Genomic DNA, 15,865 nt, shown 5'->3' on the forward strand with positions numbered 1-15,865 from the left:
TTAAAACTCAAGGATGCAGATGTTGCCCTAACTAGAGAACCATATCCCAACTGTCTGCTCTTAAGACATTTAAGGGTTCAAGAATGTTTTACGTGGGAGAAAAACTCACGTTTGTGCGATTCTCTCAATCCCAGTACGTCCCTGCAAACGTTCCGAATAACATTAGGGGAAGCTCTGTGAGAAAAGAGGTAAAATTCTACTACTAGTCCAGAACCCCATAGTGATCAGCAAAATCATTTCAGGAAGTTTTCATATTTGCAGCCTCACACCTGCCACTATGGTTTAGATATAGTCTGTCCCCCAAAAGGTTCATGTTCTAAGAGCTTGGTCCCAGTGTGGAGATGGAGAAGTGGTGGAGCCCAGTGGATACTGATTAGATCACGAGGCTCCAGAGGAGTTATGGATCCTAAGGGGTTGAGTGAATTCTCCAGAGAGCAGGTTGTTACAGAGCGAGGCCACACCGTGAGCATGGCCTCTTTGGCACATTGCCATTGCTCCTTCCAGTCTCTGCCATGTTGTGTCACAGGCAAGGAGGTTCTTACCAGGTTTCTGGTTCCCTGCCATTTGGACCGTCCAGTCAGCTGGACTGCTACCCAAACGAATCTCTTTACTTATAAGGTATCTTGCCTTAGGATTTTGTTGTTGCTACACAAAACAGGTGGGTGGTGGAGTACGTTAACGCTTTCATTTGGGACACCTGCATGATATTGGAATGTCTAGTTCAAGTCCCAGTGACTCTGCTTCAGATCCAACTTCCTGTTAATGTGTAGTACCCTGGGAGGTAGCAAAGACATTTCAGGTACTTGGGCTCCCACCAGCCACATGGGAGATGGAGTTCTTGACTCTCAGCTGCAGTGTGGCCCACCTAGATGTAGCCATTTGGGAAATGAACCAGCAGATGGAAGATCTCTCTCTGCCTTTCAAACAGACAGAGACACTAGTACGCCGGCCAACATTCCAGGCAGGCTCCTAAGGATTCGAGAAGGGTAGGGGGCAAGTTGTGAACTCCAAATGCTAGTGCTCACATTTCACGGACTTTTAGTTCTAGGTTTGAGTCCTCTTCCTGGAATTCTTGGCCCACCTTCCTTTTACTCTGCTTTGCTCCTCTCCTCCTAGGAGCAAAAATGCCTGAGGCATCATCAGAGTCAAGAAACTCCTTCTCTGTACCTGCCTAAAATAAGTACGCATATCCAACTCAGTGAGATTGAGCCTTAAAGAAAAGTAAAAAATGAAAATTCCACAAACACTTGGATATACCCAAGCTGTAAATTTTCGTTGTATTTTACTTATCACTCATCCAGGACACACTGCGTCTGCTGTTGGCAGCTTCTCATTTGGAAACGCTGAAGGCACATAGAGTTCGCTTGCCCACACGATCCATGTGCGCCTGGCACCAAGTGGAACGCGAGTGGGGACTTGCTCAGGAAGCAGCAGAGCTATCCACGTGGCTGAGCTGCCACATGCTCCCTGGAATTAGGCGGGTTAAGACTCATGTGCAGCTTGAAATCTGAAGTTTCTGATTTTAGACTTTTGGTTATAACCTGATCTTACAGTCTACTTTAAAATCAAAAGGTTTGGGGTTGGTGCTGTGACACAGCAGGTTCAGCTGCCACCTACAACCAATGTGGCTGCCAGTTCGAGTCCCAGCTGCTCTACTTTTGATCCAGCTCCTTGTTAACATCCTAGGAAAGCAGCAGTACAGACGGCCCAAGTGCTTGGGCCCCCGCATCCACATGGGAGACATGGAAGAAGCTCCTGGCTTCAGACTGGCCTGGCTCCGGCTGTTGCAGCCATTTGGGGAATGAACCAGTGGATGGAAGATCTCTCTCTTCCTCTCTAACTCTGCCTTTCAAATGAATAAATCTTAAAAAAAAAATCAAAAAGTCACCCACTCACTCTAATATAACCATTTTGAATAAGGGAATTTATTATTCACATGCTGTACTTAGAAAGAAAAAACAGGCTTCAATACCATGGCTCAGGAAAAAAGTGAAAAATTATTCCATTTCTCCATTTTGCCATCCTGTTATTTTCTCTATAAACAGTTCCAGCTCAGAAAAAAAAGAGTGGTTCCTCTGTCCGACACATGCAACACTGGCAGTAAGAGCTCCGGTCTTAAGCTGGAGGTTCAAGCAGACTCTCCCTCTCTTATCTTGCTGTGTGTATGTGGCTCCCATCATCTGTCCTGAATGATGGGAATTGCTGGCACTGAACAGTGAAAAGGCTCACTGAAATCTAAGCTTCAAGAAAAAGTTAAAGACAGTGCAACAAAACATAAAAAGATACTGGAGAAGTTAAAGCCTTTCACTTAATTCTGCTAATGTCAAAACCTTCCATATTTTCCCATCTGTTTCAGCACAAGCACTGACAAACTTCCCTTGACCAAAGATTTCATAAACAAAGGTGGATAGGAAAGGTGAAGTCTAGAGTCACAATATAATATAAGACCGTGAAGCAAATTAAATGATAATGCAACTCTTACCTACATGGACTCAAGACAGTGCTGAAACTGGAGACAGCTGAGCAAGGCAATTCAGACTCACAAAGCTCAGGACACACACACTTGCTCAAAAGCACCATCTGATCATGAAAACAGCAACGTTCAGGAATTCTCCTATAGAGCATTTAAGCAACATGCCAACAGCAGAAATAGCTCCAGTGCCAACGGTTCTGTCTGCAATGAACCTACGTGTTCTCAAAAGGTCCTTGTGTTTCCCTGGGACTATAGCAGCTAGCGAAAAATAAAACACCCTGCAAAGGCAGGTGGGAAATCAGCACAGAATAGCTGAAGCCACTAGAAAGTCAGGAATTCAACTCAAAGAATCCAGAAGACAGGTATTTTCAACCATCTGAAGTTGAGTTAGAAAATGTTTTAAAATTTGGACCACAGGATGTCTGATACTACACTAAAAATACATGTGTTCTTCAAAAGCTCCTCTACATGTGTTGCAGTGTGGGACAGAGAAGTTCTGCAGAAGCAGATTGCTGAGGTGACCCAGTTGGTGCTGCAGGCGCCATCTCCCGCTCTGAGGTGCCTGCCGCAAAGTATGAACACAGTGTGTCTAAACGGCCAGGCAGTGGGGACGATATAGGTGCAGCAGACTCACTGATGCATGTTCAAGCAAGCATTCGTCAGTGGAGGAGGAAGCCAATACCTCCTAGAGTACCTGCATATGATAAACGAAGCTTTTCCAGCAATATTACCCTCCAAACCAGCTTGGGAATGGGGATTTCCCTGTTTATAACAACAAAATTGGGAGAATTTATATATCAATGTACTTCCAGATAAAAATATGATACTTTATTATAATTTTTAAATGTCAGAACTGCAGGATGAATACCATTAAAGACAGACAGGCAGACAGACACACAAACACAAACACTAAATTGTAGTCATTTTCCTTGCCCTCTCAATATTTGGCCAATGGGTTATGCCTTAAGGAATTTTCCAGTTCAATCCATACGCTGACTTGGAATAAATGCAAACACTAGTCTTTCGGTTTTATCCACAGTTCCAAAGTTGCTATTACAGGTAGAGATCATTTTTGCTTGCTAAAACTATAGTTAAAAATAAAAACATTGCATGCAGAGTTCTGGACATAGTTTTTTATGTCTCCTAACTGGCAGGCTTTGTTCTTTTTTTCATTATTTGGTTTTTTTTCTTCTACAGTTTGCCCTACACATGGCAAACAATAATAAAAATAAGAATAAATCTTCTGTTCAAAAGCACACTGAATACAGGGTGGATCAAATGAGTAGTAATTATATTAAATTATTGGATCCACAACTGAGAAGCTGAACTCCAGGGTCACAACTCAAAATAAATACTATTTCAAGGTAAAGAAACAAATTATTTGGCCAGCTAATGAAATGCTTAGTTCTACCTAAAATCATAATTATAATGTGGACTTTTGCTTCATGCTGTCTCCCAAGACAATTGTAATTGTCACCTCCCAGATGATTCTAGAATACTCTTCCCTATTTCTCCCTCAGCACTGAGACAACTTCCAGAGCTTAAGGTGTCATATATGTGGCTTTGGTTAGAGCTCAGGAAACAACTGCCACAAAGCTCAGCCCTCACATCCCATTTCTTTAAATATAATGGAATCAGATGGAGGTCCTTACTCACAGAAAGCAAGCAGGGACGCAGGAGCTGGGAAAAGCTGAGTTAAGGATCATTACATTAACAGATTCAGATGACACAATGAGACACAAATACTGAAGCCAGAAACCTGAAAATATCAACATCACCTTCAAAATCCGCGTGCCTTTTTCTAACCTGGAACAAGGACACATTAGTATGTACTGCCCATCAACACATTCTTAACAGAAGTGAAGATATGTTAAGAATATGAAAAGCATCTCATGACATCTGTTTTCAGGGACACACCATAGCAACAGAAATACTTTCTGGTTTGTTCTAAAGTCTATCTGAAGAGCAAAGGCTGTCAGCTCTCCTGAAGGATCAAGACATGTTCTGGCAAAAATATTTTCACTTTGCTAAAAGTTATATGCTGTCTTCAAGTTCAGCTATATCTCTCTGACCCACTTTTGTCAGCAAAGAAAAAAAAGGAATAATTTTTTTAACTCAAAAATTATTATCTATGTAGAATGAAGGTAGAATTTTGGTTGTTTTTTTATAATTCAGAACACAGATGAAATCAAAAGGTCTGCAATTGTCTCTACATTCACATCTTTCACAGATCCTTTTCTTCTCTCACATGAATTCATCTGAATCATTGCCATCCTGTAGGAAACAAAAAAGTGAAACATAAAAGGCCTAAAAATGAGTATTGTAAATTCAAATTATTATCTTAAGAAGGCTCCTTCTTATTCCTAATCTCTGCATTAACTAAAAGTAAAATACTAAATCCACTCATCACTCTTTCTCCATTTTAAATTGTTAGTTCCCTAAACTAGCAGCTAGCTATATTCTTTAAGGTGTCATTGCATGGTCTGATGACATGGCAACAAGTGACCAATGACTTCCAGATTATGAAATAAAGACCAACTGATCTAACAGTTAGGGTATAACAGGTATGGCCATCAGAAACCATGATTGATTCTTCAACAAATATACCAAACAAACATCACCTCAAACTGTACCAACAATGCTGCCAGTGCACAAAACATTTCTGACTGAAATTCTAGTACTTTGAGTCTCAAGGTTGTCACAGATCTGTGACTTCTCAAAAAAACTTTTTTAAATAGAAAAAGTCATTAGGAAACCAAATATAGACTAGTTGCTAAGTTACATGGCTTACCACGTTGTCATTAAAAAGAAATCTTTATGTGATGGTATGTAGGATAAAGGGACCAATTTTACTGTGTGGCTTATAAACAAGCCCTGCCGACCACACAGGGAGACAGAGAGCTGCAAAGTGCCCCTGGCCGGCGCTGGCTAACACGGGCGGTCTGGTACATCTGCTCGACAGTGCCACCCGCAACACTGCTGTCGCTTGATACCAGCACACCAGTGTGGTTAGAGAAAGGGATACAACTTGGGCGTACACATGCTGTTCTTCTCTCCGTCCTTATTAGATGGAAGGGAAATGTGACACGCGGGGAGAAAACAATGGTTTCTGTGAAGTTTGGTTTTATTTCCAGTTTTATTCTGTAGCTTTCTGCGGTCATCTTCCATTACCACAGTGAAACAAGGCCACAGTAAAATGTCTTTGATAATTTTACACAGAGCAGAAAAATGTTTGTAAAGGGCCCGCAACTGTCCTAGAGTCCAAAACGCAAATAATACCAGTAGTGATATCTCACAGAGTCACTACATAACTTCAAATATCAGCTTTAGATCCCAGACACTGAGAATGAACACCTCATTAAGACAGTCTGAGTTGGTGACAATGAAAATGCACTACTCACTATGAGTTAGATTTGCAGTTAGAGTTGTCTGAGGGTCTGTGTTTGGGGATTATAGGAACTTTTAAATATATCTGAAGTCCTAGGCTTTATTTGGACAATTTTTCTATTTTATATTCCCTTTGAAAGTCAGTATGTTTTTCAGTATAATAGGTTTGACTTACACTTGTAAATAAAAGAGCAAAAGGAATGTTAAAAGGAATTGCTAGTGGTTTCTGGTAACAAATTTACAAAGATTACAAACAAATCATAGAATGAAGAGAATGAGTCTAAGTAGAAAATTCAAAATTCAAAATTAAACCAACTTTAGAATGAAAGACTAACATTCTTTCTGATGAACTTGTATAAGCTAAATTAAAAATCAAATCCTGTATTACATAAACATTAACCTTTGACTGCAAATCAACTAATCATGTTGCTAAATTGGGTCATATATGGCCTGCACCTCTTAACAGAAGATGATTACAAGAAAAATTAAAGCCCATTCTTTTGAAGTATGGGGGAAAACTGTAAGGGCTCTTCCACTGAAAGGGAAGAATTAAAGTACCCATTACAAAACCTCCTTGGAAACTTGAACCTGTTTATACTTAGGGTAGCAATCAAGAGAGGAGGGCAGAAGGGTTATTCTTTGTTCTATAAATTTCATTTCCTACTCCTAGAATTCAACATTTGTCACTAGCCAGATGGGGTGTGTGTGTGTATTTATTTCTCAACTCCATAGCATGCAAACCTTTTCTTTTTTTTTTTCAATTAATTAATTTATTTGAAAGTCAAGAGTTACACAGAGAGAGGAGAGGCAGAGAGAAAGAGAGGTCTTCCATCCCCTGGTTCACTCTTCAATTGGCCGCAATGGCTGGAGCTGTGCCGATCTGAAGCCAGGAGTTTCTTCCGGGTCCTCAATGGGGGTGCAGGGCCCAAGGACTTCGGTCATCTTCTACTGCTTTCCCAGGCCATAGCAGAGTTGGCCCCACCTTTTCTTTAAGATGTAATTAATCCATTTATTCAAAAGGCAGGGTGATAAGAAGAGAGGAAGAAGGGCCAGCACTGTAGCCTAGTGTGTAAAGCCACTGCCTGCAGTGCCAGCTTCCCATATGGGCACTGGTTTGAGTCCTGGCTGCTCCACTTATGATCCAGCTCCCCGCTAATGTTCCTAGGAAAGCTGCAGAAGACGGCCCAAAACCTTGGGCCCCTGCACTCATATGGAAGACTCAGAAGAAGTTCCAGACTCCTGGCTTGGGATCAGCCCAGCTCCACTGTTGTGGCCATTTGGGGAGTGAACCAGTGGATGGAAGACTTCGCGCCCTCTCTGCCTCTGCCTCTCTGTAACTCTACCTTTCAAATAAATAAATAAATCTTAAAAAAAAAAAAAAAAAAAAAAAAAGAGGAGGAGAGGAAGAGATACAGAGAGATCTTCCACCCACTGGTTCACTCCTCAAATAGCCACAACAGCCAGGGCTGTTCCAAAGCCATCTGGGTCTCTCATGTGGATGGCAGGGGCCCAAGCACTTGGGCCACCACATGCTGCTTTTCCAGGAGCATTAGTGGGGAGCTGGATCAGAAGTGGAGTGGCCAGGACTCAAGCTGGCACTCCAATATGGCATTGCAAGTGGCGACTTAACCTGCTACACCGCAATGCTGGCCCTTATCTAAACTTTTAAAATTCCAGTGATGAGAATGAAATATCTAAAGCCATAATATTACATGGGTGGAAAGTAGAATCTAAAATACAGAAAACTTCAATAAACAACAGGAACTACAAGCAAGACATTAGATCTGGCATACAATGAAGTCTTCTGTTCAACTGTTCTAAGAGTTTCAGGAAATCTAAAAAGAGGAGTGGGCATTTGGCACAGTAGTTAAGATGCCATTTGGGATGCCCATATCCAGGATCAGAGTACTTAAGTTCAACTCCTGGGCCTGCTTCCAATTCTAGCTTCCTGTTGGTTTGCACCCTGGTAAGCAGCAGATAATGGTTTAAGTACTTAAGTCCCTGCCACCCACTTGGAGAGCCAGATAGAGATCCAGGCTCTTGGCTTTGGCTTGGCCCACCTCCAGTTGTGGACATTCAGGAAGTGAACCAGTGAAGGGAAGATCTCTCTCTCTCTTTTGTTTATGTCTTTTTGCCTTCCAAAATAAGTTAAGAAAAATTTTTTAAAATTTAAAAATAGCTTATAAAAGAGGTTAGATACATTTCCTATTTTGTACCTGATATTTTGTGGGAAAACATCAACTAAGGATTATATGGATAAGGAAAAATAATGACTACTTACGCAGTGACTAAATTAAGGAAGACTTTTAGAATAGCCCTAGGAAGAGTAAGTCTCCATTTTACTGCTGATAAAACCCCCTCAGAGAAGTTAAATAACTTTACCCAACTTGTAAAAGATAATTTAAGTCTCTAAACTCCAAATTTAAGGCTTTATTTAATTATATGATTCTATTATGAAATTTTCCAAGAGTAAATTATAAAGACACATCACTGATTCATAAAAGTACCTCAAATTTAGTTTTTCACAGAGATGGCAATAAGGAAGTTGTTCTTACAAATTTTTAAAAGGATATATGGACATAAACAATGTCTAAAATCCCGTTAATCCCAATTCACGCACTCAATCTGGGGTCTGGCTAGATGGTCTTTAAGGTATCTTAAATCCTGTTATTTCTAAGTATCTAAAGCAGAACTGCTTAACATAACTTTCTGTGATGATGGGAAAGTTCTATATCTGCACTGATACAGTAGTTACTAGCCAGAGGTGGCTAATATGACTAAGAACTCAATTTTTAATTTAATTCTAATTAATTTACATAGCTACTTGCAACTAGTTGCTAGTATATTGGACAATATCCATCTAAAGCACGTATTTTAAACTATATTATAAAAATGTAATATCTTAAATATATCGACCCAATTCCAATTACCTGAAAAGGCTGTTCAGTAACAGCTAAATTGTGCTCTCTCTGGACACTTCAAACCCAACTGTGGGAAAGCTAATCCTCAAGGACAGTCAGTGTGTGATACAATTCCAATAAAATAATTCGAAGAGACTGTTAAGAAGCTCCTGTCAGTGGCACGTGATAGCCACTAGGTCCTCAGAAACATGAAAAGAATCAGTTTTGTCACTTAGGCTAATGTGTAAGATCTTAGGCTACTGAAGGTAAAAATTTTGTTCTTAATTACCATACAGACTCTACAGTCACGCTGATATAAAACATTAATTAAAAGGCACTATCGCATTCCTAGAATGAGAAAAGAGGGAAGAAAGGGAAGTTCTGTAAATATACTACTAGACCTGCACTATACAGCAGATAAGGCCCGACAATACCTTTCCATGAGGTCATCTACTAAAAAACAAACACGCGGAAAAGTCCCCAGGTAAGGAGGGGAAATGCCAAGCAAAATCCAGCTCAAGCGGACTTGCTACCAAATTAGGATGAGCTATTTGCATTAACAATCAATAATGACTAATGACTGTTAATAAAAGCTCTTAGTGAATTATTTCAAGGCACAACATTAGAGCAAGTTACTTGAACATACCTGATTTGAAGACATATTCTCAACTTTCATTAGTGATGAATAGCTCCTAAAAGATAAAAAAAAAAAAAATTCTTATCCTGTGCATTTACCATATATCTAGGACTGCTGAGGGGCTTTGGAAGAAACATAGTAGCTATTAGATATCAGCTTTGCCCTCAAGGAGACCACAACTTCAATACAAACAATAAGTAAATAAGATGTAAACAGTATTTTATTATTTAAAAGGTATTCTCATACTTAGTTCATGTCACTTCTACAATAGCTTTGTGAGTAAGGTAGCATCATTCCCATTTCTCAGAAAGGACCCTATCTGCAGCCAAGACCAGATATGATTCATAGGTGAAGTAATATAGCCAACATTGCAAATGCTACAGGAATTCAGTGGAGGAAACATATCAGTGTGGGCAGAAACTGACAGGGCACCATTCACAGATGAGGTGAGACCCAAACTAAGCCTAACAACTGGGCAGGATAAGTGAGGGGGTATTTAGATCTAGAAAGCAGGATGAGCAAAAGCAAAGAGATGGTATTTATAATGATATGCTGATGCTCAAACTAACTCAAGTGAAACCTGGAAGAAAAATAGTGGCAGATCAAGTTGCACAGATGTGTGGATCTAATTATGCTGTCTGCTTGTGTGACAGAACACAATGCGGGCATCAAGAAGCCCGAATAGGTGACTGAGCAGAGCAAAAACATAATGAGAATTAAGAGGATAGTTATGAAATATCTGTGCTAAAGACTTGGTGGAGGATGGATGGGAAGACAATAGAAAATGACAAATATTACAAAATACAGCACCCAAAGAACTTACTAGGAGGAAAAAAAATCACTTATTCAGCAATAGTTACAGTGAAAAGTTCTAGTAAAAAAATACAGAGACAAAAGAAATATAGTACTAGTGTTCTTTAAAAAGTAATTTGAGCCGGTGCCGCGGCTCGCTAGGCTAATCCTCCGCCTTGCGGCGCCGGCACACCAGGTTCTAGTCCCGGTCGGGGCACCGGATTCTGTCCTTGGTTGCCCCTCTTCCAGGCCAGCTCTCTGCTGTGGCCTGGGAGTGCAGTGGAGGATGGCCCAAGTGCTTGGGCCCTGCACCCCATGGGAGACCAGGAAAAGCACCTGGCTCCTGCCATCGATCAGCGCGGTGCGCCGGCCACAGCGCGCCAACCGTGGCGGCCATTGGAGGGTGAACCAACGGCAAAAGGAAGACCTTTCTCTCTGTCTCTCTCTCTCACTGTCCACTCTGCCTGTCAAAAAAAAAAAAAAAAGTAATGTGTAGGGGCTGGCACGTGGCATCACAGGTTAAGCCACTGACTGTGATGCCAGCAACCCATATTGCCCTGGTTCAAGTCCCAGCTGCTCCACTTCTGATTCAGCTCCCTGCTAATGCACCTGGAAAAAGCAGTGGAAGATAGCCCACGTACTTAGGCCCCTGTATTCAAGTGTGAAACCTGGAATAAGCTCCTGGCTCCTGCTTTTGTGTAGCCCAGCCTGGGCCATTGCAAACATTTGAGGAGTGAACCAGCGGGAGGAAGATCGATCTCTCTCTAACTCTGCCTTTCAAATAATAATAATAAAAAGTAATCTGTAGCAAACAGAGGGCAAAGAAAGAAGTGAGGGGAAAGTAAAGTAAGATCAATTACCAATACAAGTATTTACCACTTACTGAATATTCTTGATTTGCTAGGAATGGTATTAAGCGTTTCATAAATGACTGCTAATCCCCATAACCACCAGGGCAAGGAGTATTTCACTCCCATTATACTTATAAGGAAGCAAAATTAGGAAAATTAAGAGAGTTAACCAAGTTATTAGAGATAACAAAGGAGAAGGTTTTGATTCCAAAGTCTGATGCCTAAACCCACATGCTTACAATTAATCTGAGGGCATGCATCCACAGCGTTAACAGTTTTATCAGCACCTACATCAAGGTTTCCAGCTTGAGTTATTCGAAAAAAATGATGCTACAAATGACAGCAGTGAGAAAATATTTGTGCTTGATTCAGACATGCTGCATTACTCAAGTCAATATGACCTTTAGTAACTGAAAACTGGGGGGCCAGCACTTTGGTGTAGTGGGTAAGGCTGCCACCTGCAGCAGTGGTATCCCATATGGGTGCCGGTTCAAGTCCTCACTGCTCTTCTTCCGATCCAACTCTCCGCTATGGCCTGGAAAAGCAGAAGATGACTCAAGTCCTTGGGCCCCTGTACCCATGTTGGGGACCTGGAAAAAGCTCCTGGATTCGGATTGGTCCAGCTCTGGCCATTGCGGCCATTTGAGTAGTGAACCAGCAGATAGAAGACCGCTCTGTCTCTCCCTCTCTTTGTAACTCTGCCTTTCAAATAAAAAATTCTTTTTAAAAAAAAAAAAAAAACAAACTGAAAACAGGAGGCTTGTCACAGTTAGAAATAAATAGCTGGGAGATATTAGTAAGTGTTATCTGTAATAAAGAAATGAAACCCAAGATCAACAAGTACATGAGGAGAAAGAGAAAGACAGTTAATTAAAAAAAAAGTGGTTAGCGCACAGAATCTCAATCCTGCTGCATCTCAGAATCACTTGTAGGAGTATATCTATATGCTTAGTTGTAGGAATCTACAACCGAGGTTGATGAACCAGAGTCAGAATTCCCACCTACATGAAAGTGACACAAAACTGACCTTTCTTTTGGCTACACATTTCCTCCAAGTTCCATCTCATTAATCTGACTCCCTCCCTGGCATCCTTTTAGATATCTCAAAGGTACATTCAGGTTCTTAACATTGATATCTTAACTCATGGTCTACCCCACTTTCAAACATTGTGTACCTCAAGGAATGGCATTACTGTCCACTCCATTTCAAACCAGAAACCTCTTTTAGTCCCTCTCTTCAACCTAATCTATGATAAAATCCTATCACTGTATGTACAAAATTACCTCTCACAGGTAGAGTTCTATCTCCACATCAAACTGAGCTACCATCATCTGTGATAGGGACAACAGCCAATAGCTTACAATAAGGTTGGCGAAGTGGCCTTCCCCAAACACAAACCTCCCTGTACTAGTTGAAACCCTTAGTTGGAACCATTTGATGACTTCACAGTGCTCTTAGGATGAAGATAAACATGGACAACAAGACCTTGCACAGCCCTACGTAGTCTACGTGCCCCCTCACTCCTGCTGCTCCAGACATTTATGGCTTTTTAAAAAAGATTTTATTTATTTATTTAAGAGGTACAGTCAGAGAGACAGAGAGGTCAGTCTTCCATCTGCTGGTTCTCTCCCAAATGGCCCCAACAGCCACAGCTAGGCCAATCTAAAGTCAGGCGACAGGAGCTTCTTCTGGGTCTCCCATGCTGGTACAGAGACCCAAGTACACTTGGACCATCTTCTACTGCTTTCCCAGGCCATAGCAGAGAGCTGGATCAAAAGAAGAGCAGCCAGGACCTGAAGCGAAGCCCATATGGGAGGCTGGCACCACAGGCGGAAGCTCAGCCCACTACTCCAGCTGGCCCGACATTCACGGCTATAGTCCTGCATTTTGCTTTGCTGCCTCTCATACAAGGTCTTTGCATGCATAGCTTACTCTGCTTAGAGTACTCCTCCCAGCACTTTTAAATCAGCTAACAGGTTTGATCTCAGCTTCAAGAATCACCATATCAGGAAAAATAATATTTACTCATTCATTCATTATACACTACCTATGACTCACTGTACGTGCAAAGCACTGGATCACATTCAAGGAGGAAGCAATGCTACATAGGTGCTTCTCTGAAGGAACTTACAGGTAACACAAAGAGGCAGGGCACACAGAGCACTATTGATAGAGAAAGACAATAGCAGTAGGTGTGGGATAAACAAAAAGCAGTCATTTCTCAATGGGACTACATCATCTTTTTCATCAATGGCCTCACCATTAACTCTTCACATATTGCACTACACTCATTCCATAAGTCTACTTTTCAATATTCCAGGAATCCTATAAAGCCTCCTTATGACTTACAACATGAAATTCTAGACTAAATGAAACTTTTCAAGTCACTGTACAATGTACTTAATTTTTCTTTTTTATTTATTTACTTTTTTGTCTATGTATGACCTTGGCTCTGGCCATGACAAGTTGTTCATTCCTGTCTCAAAGGTGGCATGATATAGAAGTGTGGACTTCAGAATTACAGACAAGTTTGAATTCCCTGTTTTGCCACTTACCAGCTGTAACCCTTTACACATTAATCTTCTTGCTAATCTTTCCTTGACTGTTGTTTATTTCTTCTGATTGTGACATCTACACAGTGGCTTAATTTTGATGTTACTAGATGCTTTGGTTTGATACCACAAAAAGCCAAGTTAAGAGAATACAAGATTAAAATAAAGTAGTAGGCATAGAATTTGATCTTTTGGGTAGACAATCTGGACACAAAACTAATACTAGCACTACAAAAGTATAAAAACAGATTACCAAACAGCTTAGAAGCCTAGAGTCTGTGAAATTTTCCAACAGCTACAGAACACAGTGTGCAGCTGCTGCTCTGGATACACCAAGTGGATTCTTGACACAACAGCACCTCTCACTCCTTGCACGGTAGCCCTGCACATATTCCCCCATTGTCTGCAGCCTGTGATAAATTTATTTGTGTGGCATATGTTTACCAGAAATAAATTACTGTTTCTGGTTTTCTAAAACCCCTAAGATTATCAGAGAATACAAGTGACCAGTAACAGTTCAGAAAGTGGGACTGATTAAATCAACTTTCCAAACAAGCATTTGCTTAATAAGAGTCAGAGATTTGCCCCCCTCAGTTTGAATGAGTATTTTAGATGTTGACACTATAGAAGAAAGCCAGTGGATACGAAAACTTGAGTTGCTGGGTTCTTTGGTTTTAAACAATTGCATATTTTCAAACTTGTAAAATCATATAAAAATCCTTTTTGTAGCATACAGCTTAATTTGAAGCAAAAATGTACTTTAAAGTAAATTATGGCATCTATAAATCATTTGATTTATGCTGAATAGAACACAGGGAAGAAAGTATAGTAACGTGGGTTTGAGAATCAGAGACCAACTAACTATATGACCTTGAGCCAAGTTACTTAACTTCTTCCCAGACTCAGTTTCCTCTTCTAAAAAAGTATCTACTCAATCAGCTATTGTTGGGATTAAGTGAAAAATAGTAAAACATCTGCAGTAGAGTTTGGCAGATAAATGTTTAAAAATGTTTGCTATTCACCCTTATTAAATAATGTAAGTAAAGTAAGTGGTTTTATGTACCTAACACATAGTATCATGTTTCTAAACAAAATTGGTTTAGCTCTATAAAGGGTACATACTGGCATGCTTTTAATTTTTCCTTACTCCAAACTAAAAGCAAAAAAAGAATTAACTTCCTAAATCCTGCATCACTCACAATTCCACAAATCTCACTGCACCAATTTCTGTTTCACTCACAACACAAAGCTGACTTAAAAAACAAACCCATATTAAATAGTTAAATCTAAATAAATCTATCTCATGATGTTAGAACACTATAACTTTGGATAATACTTTCAAAGCTCTGGATTTGAGTATACTTTAAATGAAGCTATTCATCCTATTTTAGCAGAATTCCCAAGAGGAACACATACATGTAGGTAACAAATAATAGTAGATGATCATAATATTCTCATTCTGACCCAATATTCCTTCTTAGAATACAAGGTATTCTAAGGCAACTGGGTAAGAACATGGCAAGACAGCTGGTTTCTGATTCTGTACTATTCCCAAAGATAGTAGATGTTATCAATACCTTTTTTACTTTTGATATATCCTTGTCCTTTTGGTAAACTTATCAAATGATATCTATGGGAAATAATGGGAAAATGCGGGAATTCTATACCTGGAACTCACAGGAGTAATTTCCTTTACTTAAGAAAAAGCAGAGGCCTTTTTGGGTGTAGTACTATACATATATGGATTCAATGTGGTAGGCAAAATGACACTGCCACCATTCCCCACCCCAGAGTGTCCATAACCTAATCTCTAGAACCTGAAAATGTTAGCTTGAGTAGTGACTTCGCAGATGTGATTACATTAAGGGCCTCTCGGATGGGGCGATTACTGTGGGTTATCTGGATGGGCCCTAATCACTGTTCCTTAAGAAGCAGAGAAGGCAGTGGTCAGAGGTAGGGTGCACAGTTTTGCTGGCCTTGAAGATGGAAGAAGAGGCCAAGCCAAGGAATGTGGAAAGCCTTTGACAGTTGGAAAAAGAAACAGATTCTTCAGTAGAACCTCCATAAAGGAATATAGCCCTGCACACATCTTGAGGTTAGCCCAGTGAGAATGCTATTGGACTTTTATCCTACGAGACTATAAAGTAATAAATCTATGTTGTCTTAAGCTACTATATGTGTGGCAGTTTGTTAGAGTAGCAATAGAAAACTACTATAGTTGGCATTTGCATGGCCTTATTCAACTAGAATTTCAGTAGCCAATATATTAACT

The 15,865-nt window shown here is 40.3% G+C and overlaps 1 protein-coding gene across 3 annotated transcripts in view; it reads right to left on the reverse strand.

Moving 5' to 3' along the window:
• Positions 1–3,260: 3,260 nt before the first annotated feature.
• CCDC25 (coiled-coil domain containing 25) overlaps positions 3,261–15,865 on the reverse strand; it is a 42,230-nt gene continuing 29,625 nt past the window's right edge. For 2 of the 3 annotated variants that reach the window (XM_062212953.1, XM_062212955.1), the window contains 2 exons: positions 9,407–9,452; positions 6,791–6,847 (listed from right to left, as the gene is read on the reverse strand). In XM_062212953.1, the coding sequence (XP_062068937.1) occupies positions 6,806–6,847; positions 9,407–9,452 (88 nt within the window). In that variant the 3' untranslated portion in view covers positions 6,791–6,805. Of the gene's footprint in view, positions 4,748–6,790; positions 6,848–9,406; positions 9,453–15,865 lie in introns of those variants that run through there. The other variant, XM_062212954.1, reaches the window with a different exon arrangement.

The sequence above is a fragment of the Lepus europaeus genome, chromosome 16, assembly GCF_033115175.1.
Source record: "Lepus europaeus isolate LE1 chromosome 16, mLepTim1.pri, whole genome shotgun sequence".
In the NCBI taxonomy this organism is placed as follows: Eukaryota; Metazoa; Chordata; class Mammalia; order Lagomorpha; family Leporidae; genus Lepus; species Lepus europaeus.